Here is a 12,458-nt window from a genome sequence, read left to right on the forward strand (position 1 = left end):
GAAAGACTGTTATTTTATTATCCTTAGTAATATGAGGAAGAAGCCAAACCATATTTACATGTCATGCTTACAGACTGGAGTGAAATGTTTTGTGCTCTAGTATAAGAATATCTGTTACTACCACTGACTCAAATAAGCCCTGCAATAGGATTTCTTCTAGACCCTCACCAGAAATGATAGCCAGATTGTTGATACTGAGTCCTAATTGTACCTGGGAGTAACTATAGGGTCCCAATTGGAGTCTAGGTACTTGTGACTTATTCAATGGGATATATATTACTGTTTGTCAGATACACCATTTCTATGACTTAAATATGTGACCTTACACAGCTGCATGTTAGATAATCCTGAATCAAATGCTAAGAGGATGTGACCTTATACAGATGCATGTTAGATAGTCTTAGATCAGATGCTAAGAGGAATTTAGGAGATGTCCTCAGGGATTGAGAATCCAAGAAGTTCTTGTGACAAATATGTTAGTGATGAACTTTATTAGTGTGTAGCACAGAAATATGATACAGTTTAATTTTTAATTGCTCAAAGTCGAACTGATTTCTATAAGATCACAGACAGTATTGCATTTTCTTTCCTTAGGACAGAGTATTATGATATTTTTAGTCCCTCCTTATAATTTTTTAAAATAAGAGTAAAAATATTAAACATTTTTTACAAAAGTAAAAAATATTACTATAAAATCTTTTCTGAGTTAAAAAAGATTCTTATTCCTTTCAGATTTGGTACTAAAATAAAAGTACTTCTTCCCCCCCATATATTAATTTACAATAATTTTGTAATTTATAATAAATTTTGAAATTTACTTTTAAATTCATTAGTTGCTCATTACTTTGGCACAAATAATAAGGGGTTACTGTGATTGATAAAAATTCATAAGAGAGAAGGAAATATACATAAATCTGATACCTATTTTGTGTACCTTCTGCAAGTTATATGTAATTTTACTGAAATCTCAGACTTAGTTTTCTTTTATTACACCATAAATTTTGAAAAACTGACTTCAGTTATTAAAAGAAGACATAGTAACCAAGTGGTATGTAGTCTTTTCTGCATTCTATATGCATGTGGTGGTTTATTTTTCTGAATTTATAATAGGACTTAAATTCATATAAGAGCAATACATGTATATGGTAAAATGGTTTTATATTTAGCACAACTTGAATCCCCAAGACTGGCTTCTCATAGTCTTTTTCTTATGCTTCACTCTGACTAAGGCTGTGGGACAGTGAATATTTAACATGCACATCCATCTTTTTAAAGAAACAAAAGCAATAGAGAAGAAGCTGTATTACAGCGGAAAACGGCCGCGAGTGCCCCTCCACCCCCCAGCGAGGAAGCTGTGTCCAGCAGCTCTGAGGACGACTCTGGGACAGACCGGGAAGAGGAGGGCTCTGTGTCTCAGCGCTCCACTCCAGTGAAGATGACCGATACGGGAGACAGCGCCAAAGTGACTGAGGTGGGGGGAGTAGAACTTGTAGTGTCCAGCGTGAGGCTCTAAGAAATGAGCACTAACATTCAGCTTTGGCCACTCATCTCACTCACGTTAGCTGATATGTGGTGAGCAGGACACTGCTGAGATGAATACTAGCAAAGACATTCTCGAAAATGCCTTGGAGTTTTGAGTTTCATAAGTCGGGGTTTTTGTTCTCATATATAATAGTGAATTTCTTATTCAGAATTTTAAAAGAGAGTTCTGTGCGCCTTCCAGCAGCCCATTCACTGAGGGCAGTTATTCCCTGGCTTGGCACATTGTTGGAATGTGGCATTTGGCCCCGGGCCTTTCAATCTTTGCATAGTCACAGTGGGAAATGCCTTCTGTATAATTTGACTTTACTTGTGGGAAAGCTAAAGGGAAGTCAACAAGAAAAGAACCAAGTCTAATATATATTAGTGAATTACTAATGAAGTGAATTACTATTCCAGGAATTGGCAACTACAGGTGCCTGGCCAACTGTGGTCCACTCTGTTTTTGTAAATAAACTTTTATCAGAACCCACCCATGACTATTTATTTACTGCCTTTGCACTCTAACAGCAGAATTGAGTAGCTGCAGCAGAGCTCGTGTGACCCAAGGAATCTAAATTATTTGCTATCTGGCCTTTTAAGAAAAGGTTGCCCACCCCTGTTTTACACAAAAGTTATTAGTAATTATTCAATAGTTCTTTTTACCCTAAAATAGCTATTTTAGATGTTTAAAAACCATTAAGTGGCAAATATAATGAACAAGTTGAAGAAATATTTGAAATATTTATTGCTTTTGTAGAAAAATGCTCAGATTCATTTTCTTCACCATTGGAAATTACTAATTTGCTAAATGTCTAAATATTCTTCCTAGTTGTTCTCTCTCTCTTTTTTTAATCCCAGAGCATGGTCCAGCCCATGAAAGAGGTATATGGAATTAACCTCTCAGACGGCCTCTCAGAAGAAGATCTCTCCATTTACTCAAGGTAAAATACCTTAAAAAAATGAAATTACAGGGCCTCCCCAGTGGCACAGCGGTTGAGTGCTGGGTTGCGAAGCTGCCTGCAGTCTCTGCAGTGCTGGTTCAATCCCCGGCCACCGGGCGAGGGTCCCACATGGCGCGCAGACCTCTCCTGCCGCCAGCTGCTCCACTCAGCAGTGTATTTCGTCAGTCTGACTGCTATGCTCTCCCCTCTGGCTCTGGTGAATTCTCTCACCCTCTGGCGCTTCTGACTGTACCCAGTGCTTGTATAAATAAATAAATCTTTAAAAAAAAAATGAAATTACATCTTACAATAACTTGTAACTCTTTAAAAGCAAAGATGGTAATACAGGAGGAAATGAATTCTACTTGGAATACAACAGTAATGTTTAGGAGGTCAAATGCTGCAACATTAATTTTTCTTTGAAGTTAAATTGCTCACAACTCTCAGTGATAAAAATTTGATATGTAGATGTTATTTCACTGCCCATATATATAAGCTACAATCTGAAGTAAAACATTTCTACATTTCTGCATTAACAAATTCTCAAGATCAGGTATATTCTTACAAAATAAACCTGGAGTCTTGACAATTAGAGACCTTGCATTCACGTTAGCTCAGGGGCAAGAAGAAGCAGTGATGGAAGGGCACCAATTCAGAATATTCTGGACCTATCTGAGAAGAAGGGACCCACCAGAAGGCATTACCTAAAATCATATACATAATTTTGTGAATGTTGTGTATACGTGTATTTTTCTGAGAAGATTCATAATTATTAGATTCTCCAAAGAATCTCAGGATACCACTGTAAACACACCCTCAACTGAATACACATATTGAGAAGACTTAAATATTGCAAGTGAGCACAGTCCCACTTCATTCATATAAATTTGGCTTACGTAAACTCTGTAATATAAATAAGCATGAATCTTCAGTTTGTTTTCAAGAAGGGCATTTTGTTTGCAGAATTCACTGAAGTGGATATTGTCATCTTTTTACTTCAAACTAGTGAAAGCTGCTATATAATATATAAATTATAATGTAAAATTGCACAACATTTCTTGATCACAAAAGCACAGCTATGACTATACTTTATGTCTTCCAGAAGGCAATATAGTCTCAAAGAACTCATCCACACTTTCCCCTTTGCTGGACACATGGTCACCCAGTTATTTATTCAGCATGGCTGTCATTCTCTATAGTTAAGCTCTTTGGTCAAGCAATGTGATCTGAAAGGAATTATCTGGCCTTAGTGTCCGGATAATATGACTTGACTTATTGCAGAGAGTAAGTGTATACATATCAAGGACTGAAATTTTGACTCAATTAAGCAGACAAGAAGTGTCCCTGGCTTTAGGTCATCCATTCACCTGGAGCTTTATTAGATCAGAAGGTCTCTGAGGCCCACATTCAGTTCTCTTCCCTGGAAGTGAGATACAGCCCTGTTCAGCCGCAGTATTTCTGGGAAACAGTCTAAGAAGGTTGTAAGGACAGGCCTGGAGGGAAGGGATACTGCAGGGGAGGATGAACTCTGTGTTCTGGAATGAGGTTCTATGTCTGATATTCTGGAGAACGCCTCCTCCATTGATTTGTATAATAGTTGAATGTTTTATTTGTTCTTTAAACAACTATGTGGTACACTGAAAGGATATCCCTCTTTGTAGGTTTAGAGCACAAAACGACAAACTGTTCAGTGACTTATCCTGGAGACCCACATTATATTTCTCCAGCATCTTGTGATTGTAGACTGTGCACTCCTCTTTATTCTCTTGGTAATATCAGCTGCTTCTGCTGATATTTGCTTCTGCAAATCTGGGGAGAAACCTGGGGCCTGACCATCTCTTCCCCTCTCTCTGATTGGCCCCTATTGGGCTTCCCTCACCCCATGTGCCTTCTCCCTGCATCTCCCCTCTCGGTCATAGGCACTGCTGTAATCAGAGAAAACTTCTTTCTACCAGTGTCTGGAGGTAGCTATGCCAGGGGGTGGCCAAGGTGTGTTCAGGGGCTGACTGGCACCCCCTCTTGTCCCAGTTGTGCCCTTGGGCTATCTTCATAGTGCCTCCTGTGATCCAGAGGGAGGAGCTTTAGAGCAGGGGAAAAGCCCATGTCGGGCAATCCTGACTTGGTAAGTTCCGCTTCCCACTGTAGTTTGGCATTTAGTCATGGGCTAAAGTTCATGTATGTGATGACCATGCCCTGACCTGACTTGCAGCTTGAGGCTGCCCCCGGGCTGGCATGGAACCATGAGGGAGGGAAGCAGTGCTCCTAGAACTGCCTTCTACATCTTGTCTTTCAGCTCCCTGTCCTCTGCCTCATCTTCCTACATTAGGCATCAACCACCTTCAGCCCCCTGAGGATTTCTGAGTTTTGTGGTTTTATTCTAATTGCCCAGTCTTATTTACTGTGTTTTCCACAGCCCTCATCTTTTGTGGCATCTTTGGTTTGCTATATTGATTAAATCTGGAAGCTTTCTGTTTATTTCCTTAGAACCTATACCCCTGACAAATATTTTTTTAATTTTTCATTATTTATTTATGCATACAAGAGCTGGGGTGTAGGTCAGAGGTGCAGGGGGTGAGAGGATTCACCAGAGAAAGAGTGGGGAGCAGAACAGACAAATCTACTGAAATACACTGCTGAGGGGAGCAACGGGCAAGACAGGAAAGGTCTGCTGCGCCATGTGGGTTAGCTCCCTGGCCGGGGATCGAACTACTGCTACAGTACCTGCTAATAGCTTCATAGTGCTGAGACCTTGTACCACTAGTGAGGCTCGACAGTTTTTTTTTTAATTCCGACAATTTAAATTTCTGTTTTGAAATTTAAATTTTCCGTACAGATATTAGGTGACATCCTTCCTCAAAACATGGATCAAAATGTTCCCTTCTGAAAATAGAAGTTGGGTAAAATAAGCTACTTAAACATTGTTCAGGACCACTTTCATGATTTAATGATTGGTAGTTTCTGCAGCACTTTTCTTGACCTTTAAACAGTAATGAAAAATAGATTATTAAAATATCCAGTAACGAAAAGAAAATATTTTAAATAGTAGAAAAGTGGAAGGTGAATCAGCCCTTTGGTCTTGCCCTGTAACGTCCTAGGGACACAGTAGAACAACGCTACAAACTGTGTCACTGAAGGAAAGATGGATGCCTGTAGCATGGGACACACTTCAGACTGGGCATTGGAGAGAAGGCAGAAGCCCATGGCTCCATGTCCTTTTACCCTGCTGAGCTGGCCTGAGCATTCTCTTTGGCTCTTAGCTGTAAGCCTGAACTAGTATGGGACTAGTTAGGCCTGAACTTGGGAGGAGTAGTGTCCAGTAGTGCTCTGTAGGTGGGCTCTTCAGGCCCCTCTCTCTCCTTGAAAACACTCCTCTTAGGAGTAGCAGGAGTACACCAGGGGATTCTTGTGGCCCAAAGGAAACTGAGCCCATTCCTTTGTTCTCAGCAGCTTCCCTGCTTCAGGGGCTGGATCTCAGCCTGATCCTCCCCTTCCATTGCATTTGTTTCACAGCAATCACCTCCCCTACTGTTTCTCCTTGTCTCCTGCTGCAGTCACCCTTAGGTTTGTGAGGGCCTGAAAATCATTCCTTTGGCTTCAGGAGCATTTTGGTTCAAGTTCTATATCATGGTGAAGTAAATAGAAATGTAATGGGGTATACATTTCATTTCATTCTTACATTATTGGTAATGACTTATATTTTAAACAGAATCCCTCCTCTCCTACATTTCATTAAGCCACTGCAACCCTTTATAAGTCTTGTGTTAAATTGCCTTGTGTGCTTTTCTAAAATAGGTATGCCCACCTTTGAAAGCTCATGCCATTTTGAGTGATCTACTGAATTTATTTCAGTACCTTCTTTTGCTTACTTTTTATCCAATGTAATTTATAGATTTGTTCAGCTGGGGCAGAGTCAACATAGACAAGACAAGAGCAGCCAGCAGTTCTGTTCCAGGTGCCCAGATGGAGTTATAAAACTGTAAGTAGTACGTTAGACCTTCAAAAAAAATCTTTGCTCGGCATTTTTGCACAGAGAGGGATGACAAAAGAGCTCGGATTCTTGAGACAGGCTGTTCAAATTCAAAGCAAAAACATGGCAGGATGGGGATGGGTTTGTCTCTTCTAATTATATATCCCTGTTAGTTCCTATAACTTGCTGAAAGTTAAACAACTTTTCTTCGACCTTACATAACATAACTGGGTTCATATCCTGAGTCACAGCTCTACTGCTGCTTGGCTTTTCACTTTGAACAAGTAACTTAAAGTCCTGTAACTCAGTTTCCTCATCTGCAAAGTGGGATAATAATAGCACCTATTTCAGAGACTTAAATGAAATGATACATTCAGAGTGCTTAGAACAGTGTCTGGAATAAGTTGTGATAATCACCATCATCATCATCATCTTCATATTTATCATTCTCTGCTTGTTGGGACCAAGCAAAGCAAAGGTTATGATCATGAGAGGCTCCCTTATTCCATATACTTAAGTTAAGTCTTTTCTAGAAAATGGGACACTGTGATGATTAACTGACGTGGGATAGGCAAGGCACCTTGATCAGTGATTGGTCGGCTTTATCAGTCTGTTCAATGAATTATTTGATAAATGCTGATTGCCTAATTTCTCTGTGTAACACATATGCATGCTCCTGATTGATAGTTAAGTGACTATTATTACAGTACCTTAGACAGTAGAGGCTAGGAGAACTTTGCAAATGGGATGGATTAGAGGAATATTTAGGAGGAGAAATGGACAAGACTTGGATACTGATTCATCATGGTGGGAGACGAAGATCTTACCAAGGATGACCCTTAGGTTTTTGGCATTTGTGCAAGAGGTTTGATGAATTTATCAATTCATTTAGTAGATATTAACACTGATTTTAGGAGCATTCAGAGTGGCCATTACTGAAGTAGGGAGCATAAGTACAGGTAAGGAGGACCCACTTGGCCTGTAAATTAGCATCCAAGTACAGGTGTTTAGGACGCAGTTGGATGAAGTGATCTGGAACTCAGAAGATCGCTTTCTCGGAGGGGAGGGGGCAGATGTAAGTGCATATGGGAGATATTTAAAGCTCCTAGCTAAGGAGGAAACTACCTAGGAAAAGAGAGTCCAGTCAGAACAGGTCTACAGCTGAGGCTTGAGGGGATCTGGTGGGTCTAATGTAAGACAGAGAGAAAAACCTGCAAGAGAGATAGATGGCTAATCAGAGATGAGAAGGCAAACTGAGACATTATTTTATCACAGCCTCCAAAAGGGCTAATCATCCCTTCTTTCTCTCCCCATCACAATTTTTTTCCTTTTTAAAGACATATAAATTCCTATTAATTTAGAGGCACATTTCTTTCTCATGCCTAATTACATGTGGAAGTGTGCTCTCCCAAATGAACTGAAATAGATGTAGCCAGAGGGAAAGTGTTAATTAAAAAGAGACTGTTACCAAATAATATTTTGTAAAATTTGTAAAAATTTGTAAAATTGACGAGTCTACTAAAATAGTATGGCACAAGAAGGAGGAGAAGATGATGAAATGAATATATGATACAAAATAAAAGTGTATTCCCATGTTGTCTTCAACATTGTGTCTACTTTGACCTATAATTGGTCTTGCAGTTATTTTCAAATTGTTTTTCTTATAATATTTAGTATTTGCTTTTCTGAGTCCTAGCACAAATGAAAGCTTTGTGGATCTAGAATTTTTTTTAACCTCTTACTCTTAATTAGTAAAGAATCTAACATGCGTATGTTTTGGCACAGCCTCTTAAAGCCTTATAACAAAGAACTCCGGTAGCTTCTGCATTATGTTGTCATGGCAACTGACCAAGAATGGTGGTGTGTGTATGTGTGTGTATGTGTGTGTGTGTGTGTGTGCGCGCGCGCACATGCACATGGTTGCTTTAAATTGAAACTAGGTTATTAAAATGTCATCTATTCACTTTTAGATTTCTAAAAGCTATGCTAAAATTCAGAGAAATTAATTTTATGTGAGATTTTTGAAATTCTCATCTTATGTTTTATGCTCTAGGATATTTTAAAATGGTAATTAGTTTATCTTATCTTTGCATGCATATGTATCTACTCATCTCTGGATAATTTATAATCTTACCATTTTTTTTTTCTGAAAGTAAGAGGCAAATCAAGATCCCATATCTAAAAATGAGATTTTTACATTTGGTACAGTTATATATATATATAACTGTACCAAATGTAAAAATACTGACAGTAAATTACTGGATGGGGGAGCTAGAAACTTTCACTTAAGGCTTGCAGGACATTTCTTAGAATTCAATGATAAACTCTAAACTGGTCAGTGTCTACGCTGTCAGCCCAAACACTTAAAGCTGTATTTTGTTTGGATGTGACCCCTCTCGTTGACTCACACCTCTCTAAGTGTATGAATGATGATTAAAGGGAAATGACATCAAATAACTTTACTGCACACTCACTCAGTGTGTGGTGGGGACTTTGTTCCACATACCTTAACCTGTGTGAAGTCAATTCTCACACTAACCTATGAAGTAGGTCTTACTGTCATCTGTATTTTACAAATGGGGAAACTGAAGAAGTTATGAAAGTTGTTCCAGGTCAAACAGCTATCAAGTGGAGGAATGAGGGTTTGAACATGGGTAGTCTGGTTTTCCATCACTAGGCTGTAAATGGCTAGTATTACCAACTGCTTTTATGACCACAGTGGAAGAAATACTGTGTTTATTAGTGTGAAGTCCTCAGTTTGGTCCTCTGACAGCATCTGGACTTATGGACACCTCCATATACAGATAGAATATTTCTGTTTACTGATCTTGAATTTTTAAAAATGCAAACAGGCTTCTGAATGGGCAAGTGTACTTTCCTTGACTCCTAACCTGGTCTGGAGGTTGTTTGGCCATCATCAGAACAGTGCTACTGCCACTTAGGGTTGTTGCTATCCTACTGGGTTATGTTTCTAAAGGGCAGCCCATCTGGGTGTCCTGTGCTACCATCATAATGGTAGTACCTTAATTTCTCAATAAATATTTGTTGAAATGTACTGAATTACTCTCCCAACCCTGCCCTGTCCCTCATGTTACTATCAGAGTCTGTATGAAGCCCCCTGAGTTTCCCTAGAAACTCATCTCAACCAGTGACTACCTGGTTTTCAGCTCCCTCCTGGTGGCTCCTTTTTCCCTATCTGTGAACTTCCTAGTTTTCTCCTATTCACTGATAAAAGAAAAGTTTGTAGCTTTTTTTCAAATCTGTCCTCCTTTCACTTCCACCTGTGACCAAGTGCAGAATGAGCAGAACCTGAGTGGCAGGACTTGCTGTGCTGGAGAGGCAGAGTGCTGTGGGCCCGGTGGTGATTCACTGTGTGCACCAAGACCAGCCCGTTCTCATTTTACACTCTTACCAGTTCTCTGGGAATTCTTTACTGAGCAACAAATGTTAATCAGTCCAGGTTAAAAAACACAAACATTCATATTATTGTGTCTGTAATTCCATGGTCTCTTATTCCAGGAATATGTCTCACTTATTTAAAACTTACTTCTAAGAAATGGCAAAATATAATTCCATAGAATTTGGAGAAATACTGTCTAACTTAGAATTCTTCCAACATAGGATAAACTAAAATGTAATATAAGGTAAGTAAGTGTGTTTACTATATTAGGATAACAAGGTTGAATTTATCCTTAAGTACATATCAAAATAAGTAGCATTTATTGACCTTAGAGTGAATGTCCCCGGGCATGGCTAGTACTAAGGACAGCATTTCCAAAATCAGGGCGTGCTCTTACACAGTCAAAATTAGAGCATGTTTCCAGCCAACAGGATGAGCATGACACCTTGGCCATGATTAACTCAACTTTGTTTACCGTACATAATTTCATGTTTACTGTACATAATAACATGTTCCCTCCATACAAGTCATTCTCTAAGGTTCTCCCTGCATCTCTTACAGATTTTGTCTAGTTCTCTGTAGATAGTGCTCTGGTCTCTTGTGCTGCGGTCTAAAGAAGTATTTCTTCCTTGATAGGTAATTCTTGTTATCATTCTCAAACACCCTAGTGTAGTCTTTAAAAGTTTAAGGATTAGAGCTTAGAGTGGGTGCAGGCAGTGATCAATGATTAATCAGCTAATTCCCTCTACAGGACAGAGATGATTGGTGACAACTCTTCAGCTGAAGGAAACTAGTCCATGACCTCTTCCTTCACCCCAGAAATTGCTGCTAGTCTCTCTAGCACTGATTTTGTATGTCTAACTTTTCTAATTGTCTCGTTCTCCTTCCCCCTTACCCTTCATTTCGCTTACGTTTACCATTCTTTCTTTCCTTCTTTCTCCCAGGCCATCCTGTCTCAATCCTGGATTCCAGGGTATTGTTAACTTTTTTTTTTTAACACGAGTTTCCTGCATACATTCTTGGGCATGCATTTTAAACTAATTCTTCACTCATGTGTGGGTTGTAAACTTAATTTAGTAGGCTGCTACACAATGAAATGAAATGAAACTGAATTGAATACTATAGAAAGTTCCAGTGCTTCGCAAATAGTATGGTTAAGTTTTGTTACATGAACTTTTGATTTTTTTTTTAAAGATTTATTTATTTATGCATGCAAGAGGCTGGGGTACAGGCCAGAGATACAGGAGAGGGGGGTAAAAGGATTCACCAGAGACAGAGTGGGGAGCAGAACAGGCAGACTGACTGAAACACATTGCTGAGGGGAGCAGCAGGCGGGAGAGACAGGAGAGGTCTGCCTCGCCATGTGGGTTGCTCCCTGGCTGGCCGGGGATTAAACTCGTGCTGCAGAAGCTGCGCATTGCCTCACAGTGTGGTACTTAACCCCTGTGTCACTAGGGAGGCCCCCTGAACTTTTGATTTTATGCATAAATGTAGCATGTGTGTACCAGTGTGCCTTACAAAGCCCATATCTTACTGTGGGTAACAGTCACAGGTTGGATTTATATGAATGCACCTTTTCTGGCACCACATAAATTAAAAAACACAGCATGCAAGCAAAGCAGATTTCAGAAAAGTGTAGCAGAAAGTTAAAATGAAAAAGCCATTAGATAGATAAGGTGAATGTCTTTTTGCTTGAATATTATCTACAGTAGCATCTGCTTACTATGTTAAACAAGACAAATTTAATGAAACAGGGTGAATTAGTCAAAACGTTCAGGGAGATCTATCCTGAAAAGTTTCTAGCATAGAAGTGTCAGTAAATGTGAATTTAATTATAGGTACTTGTGTTACTAATTTAAGGTATTTATAATGACTGTGATATTTTTGTGATTTAGTGTATTACTTATTTCATTTCGGTGCCTATAAAGCATGCCATTTATGGAAACTTGCAGGTTCACATGTGGTCTTAAATGCTCCCTTAATGTGTTTGTGTGTGTGTTTGTGTGTGTGTGTGTGTGTGTGTGTTTTTCCAGAAAATAGCTCTTCTATAAGGTAAGATATGGCTTACCTTACAGGTAAAGCATTAAAGGTATTAAATGATATTTATTGAATGCTCACTATGTGCCAGGTGAGGTGCTTGAAGTCCATAGTTGAATGAAATACAGTCCCTGCCTCCGAGGGTTTACACTGATCCATGGGAAAGTGATTCCCGGTGGTGGGTAGTGCTCAGAAGGTAGTAGGGCAGGAGGCTGTGAAGTCAGACAGAGATTCCCGGACAATAGGGATGCTTAACTCTCAGGCTAAAATCTAAGGGAAAGACGTAGCGGTCTAGTTGAAGAAGGCAGAGTAGAGGCTCAAGACCTCGCACCAGTTTTAGAGATCCATAAGTAACTCCATGTGTCTGTTACCAAGGGGACACTCACAGAGGAGGCAAGAAATACAAGCAAGCAGGAACAAGATCAGGACATGCTAAGTGAGAGAGTGACCCTTACGCTAAAAGCATGTTTTAATCAAGGGAGCCATAAGCTTATATTTGCATTTTAGAAAGGTCACTCTGGAAATAGCTTGGAGATAAACAACATGTCTTTTGGAAACATCAGAACAAGAAAGTCACTGGAATCAGTTATTG

General features: G+C 39.4%; 1 protein-coding gene across 3 annotated transcripts in view; it reads left to right on the forward strand.

The window, feature by feature from the left end:
* The window catches only part of FIG4 (FIG4 phosphoinositide 5-phosphatase), a 97,356-nt gene that overhangs the window by 61,191 nt on the left and 23,707 nt on the right, over positions 1–12,458 (forward strand). For all 3 annotated transcript variants that reach the window (XM_054699100.1, XM_037520210.2, XM_054699101.1), the window contains exons 20-22: positions 1,276–1,471; positions 2,380–2,462; positions 6,352–6,438. In XM_054699100.1, coding sequence (XP_054555075.1) covers positions 1,276–1,471; positions 2,380–2,462; positions 6,352–6,438 — 366 coding nt within the window. The remainder of the gene's footprint in view (positions 1–1,275; positions 1,472–2,379; positions 2,463–6,351; positions 6,439–12,458) is intronic.

Source organism: Talpa occidentalis, unplaced genomic scaffold, assembly GCF_014898055.3.
Source record: "Talpa occidentalis isolate TD23 unplaced genomic scaffold, MPIMG_talOcc4v2.1 talOcc4.2, whole genome shotgun sequence".
Classification (NCBI taxonomy): Eukaryota; Metazoa; Chordata; class Mammalia; order Eulipotyphla; family Talpidae; genus Talpa; species Talpa occidentalis.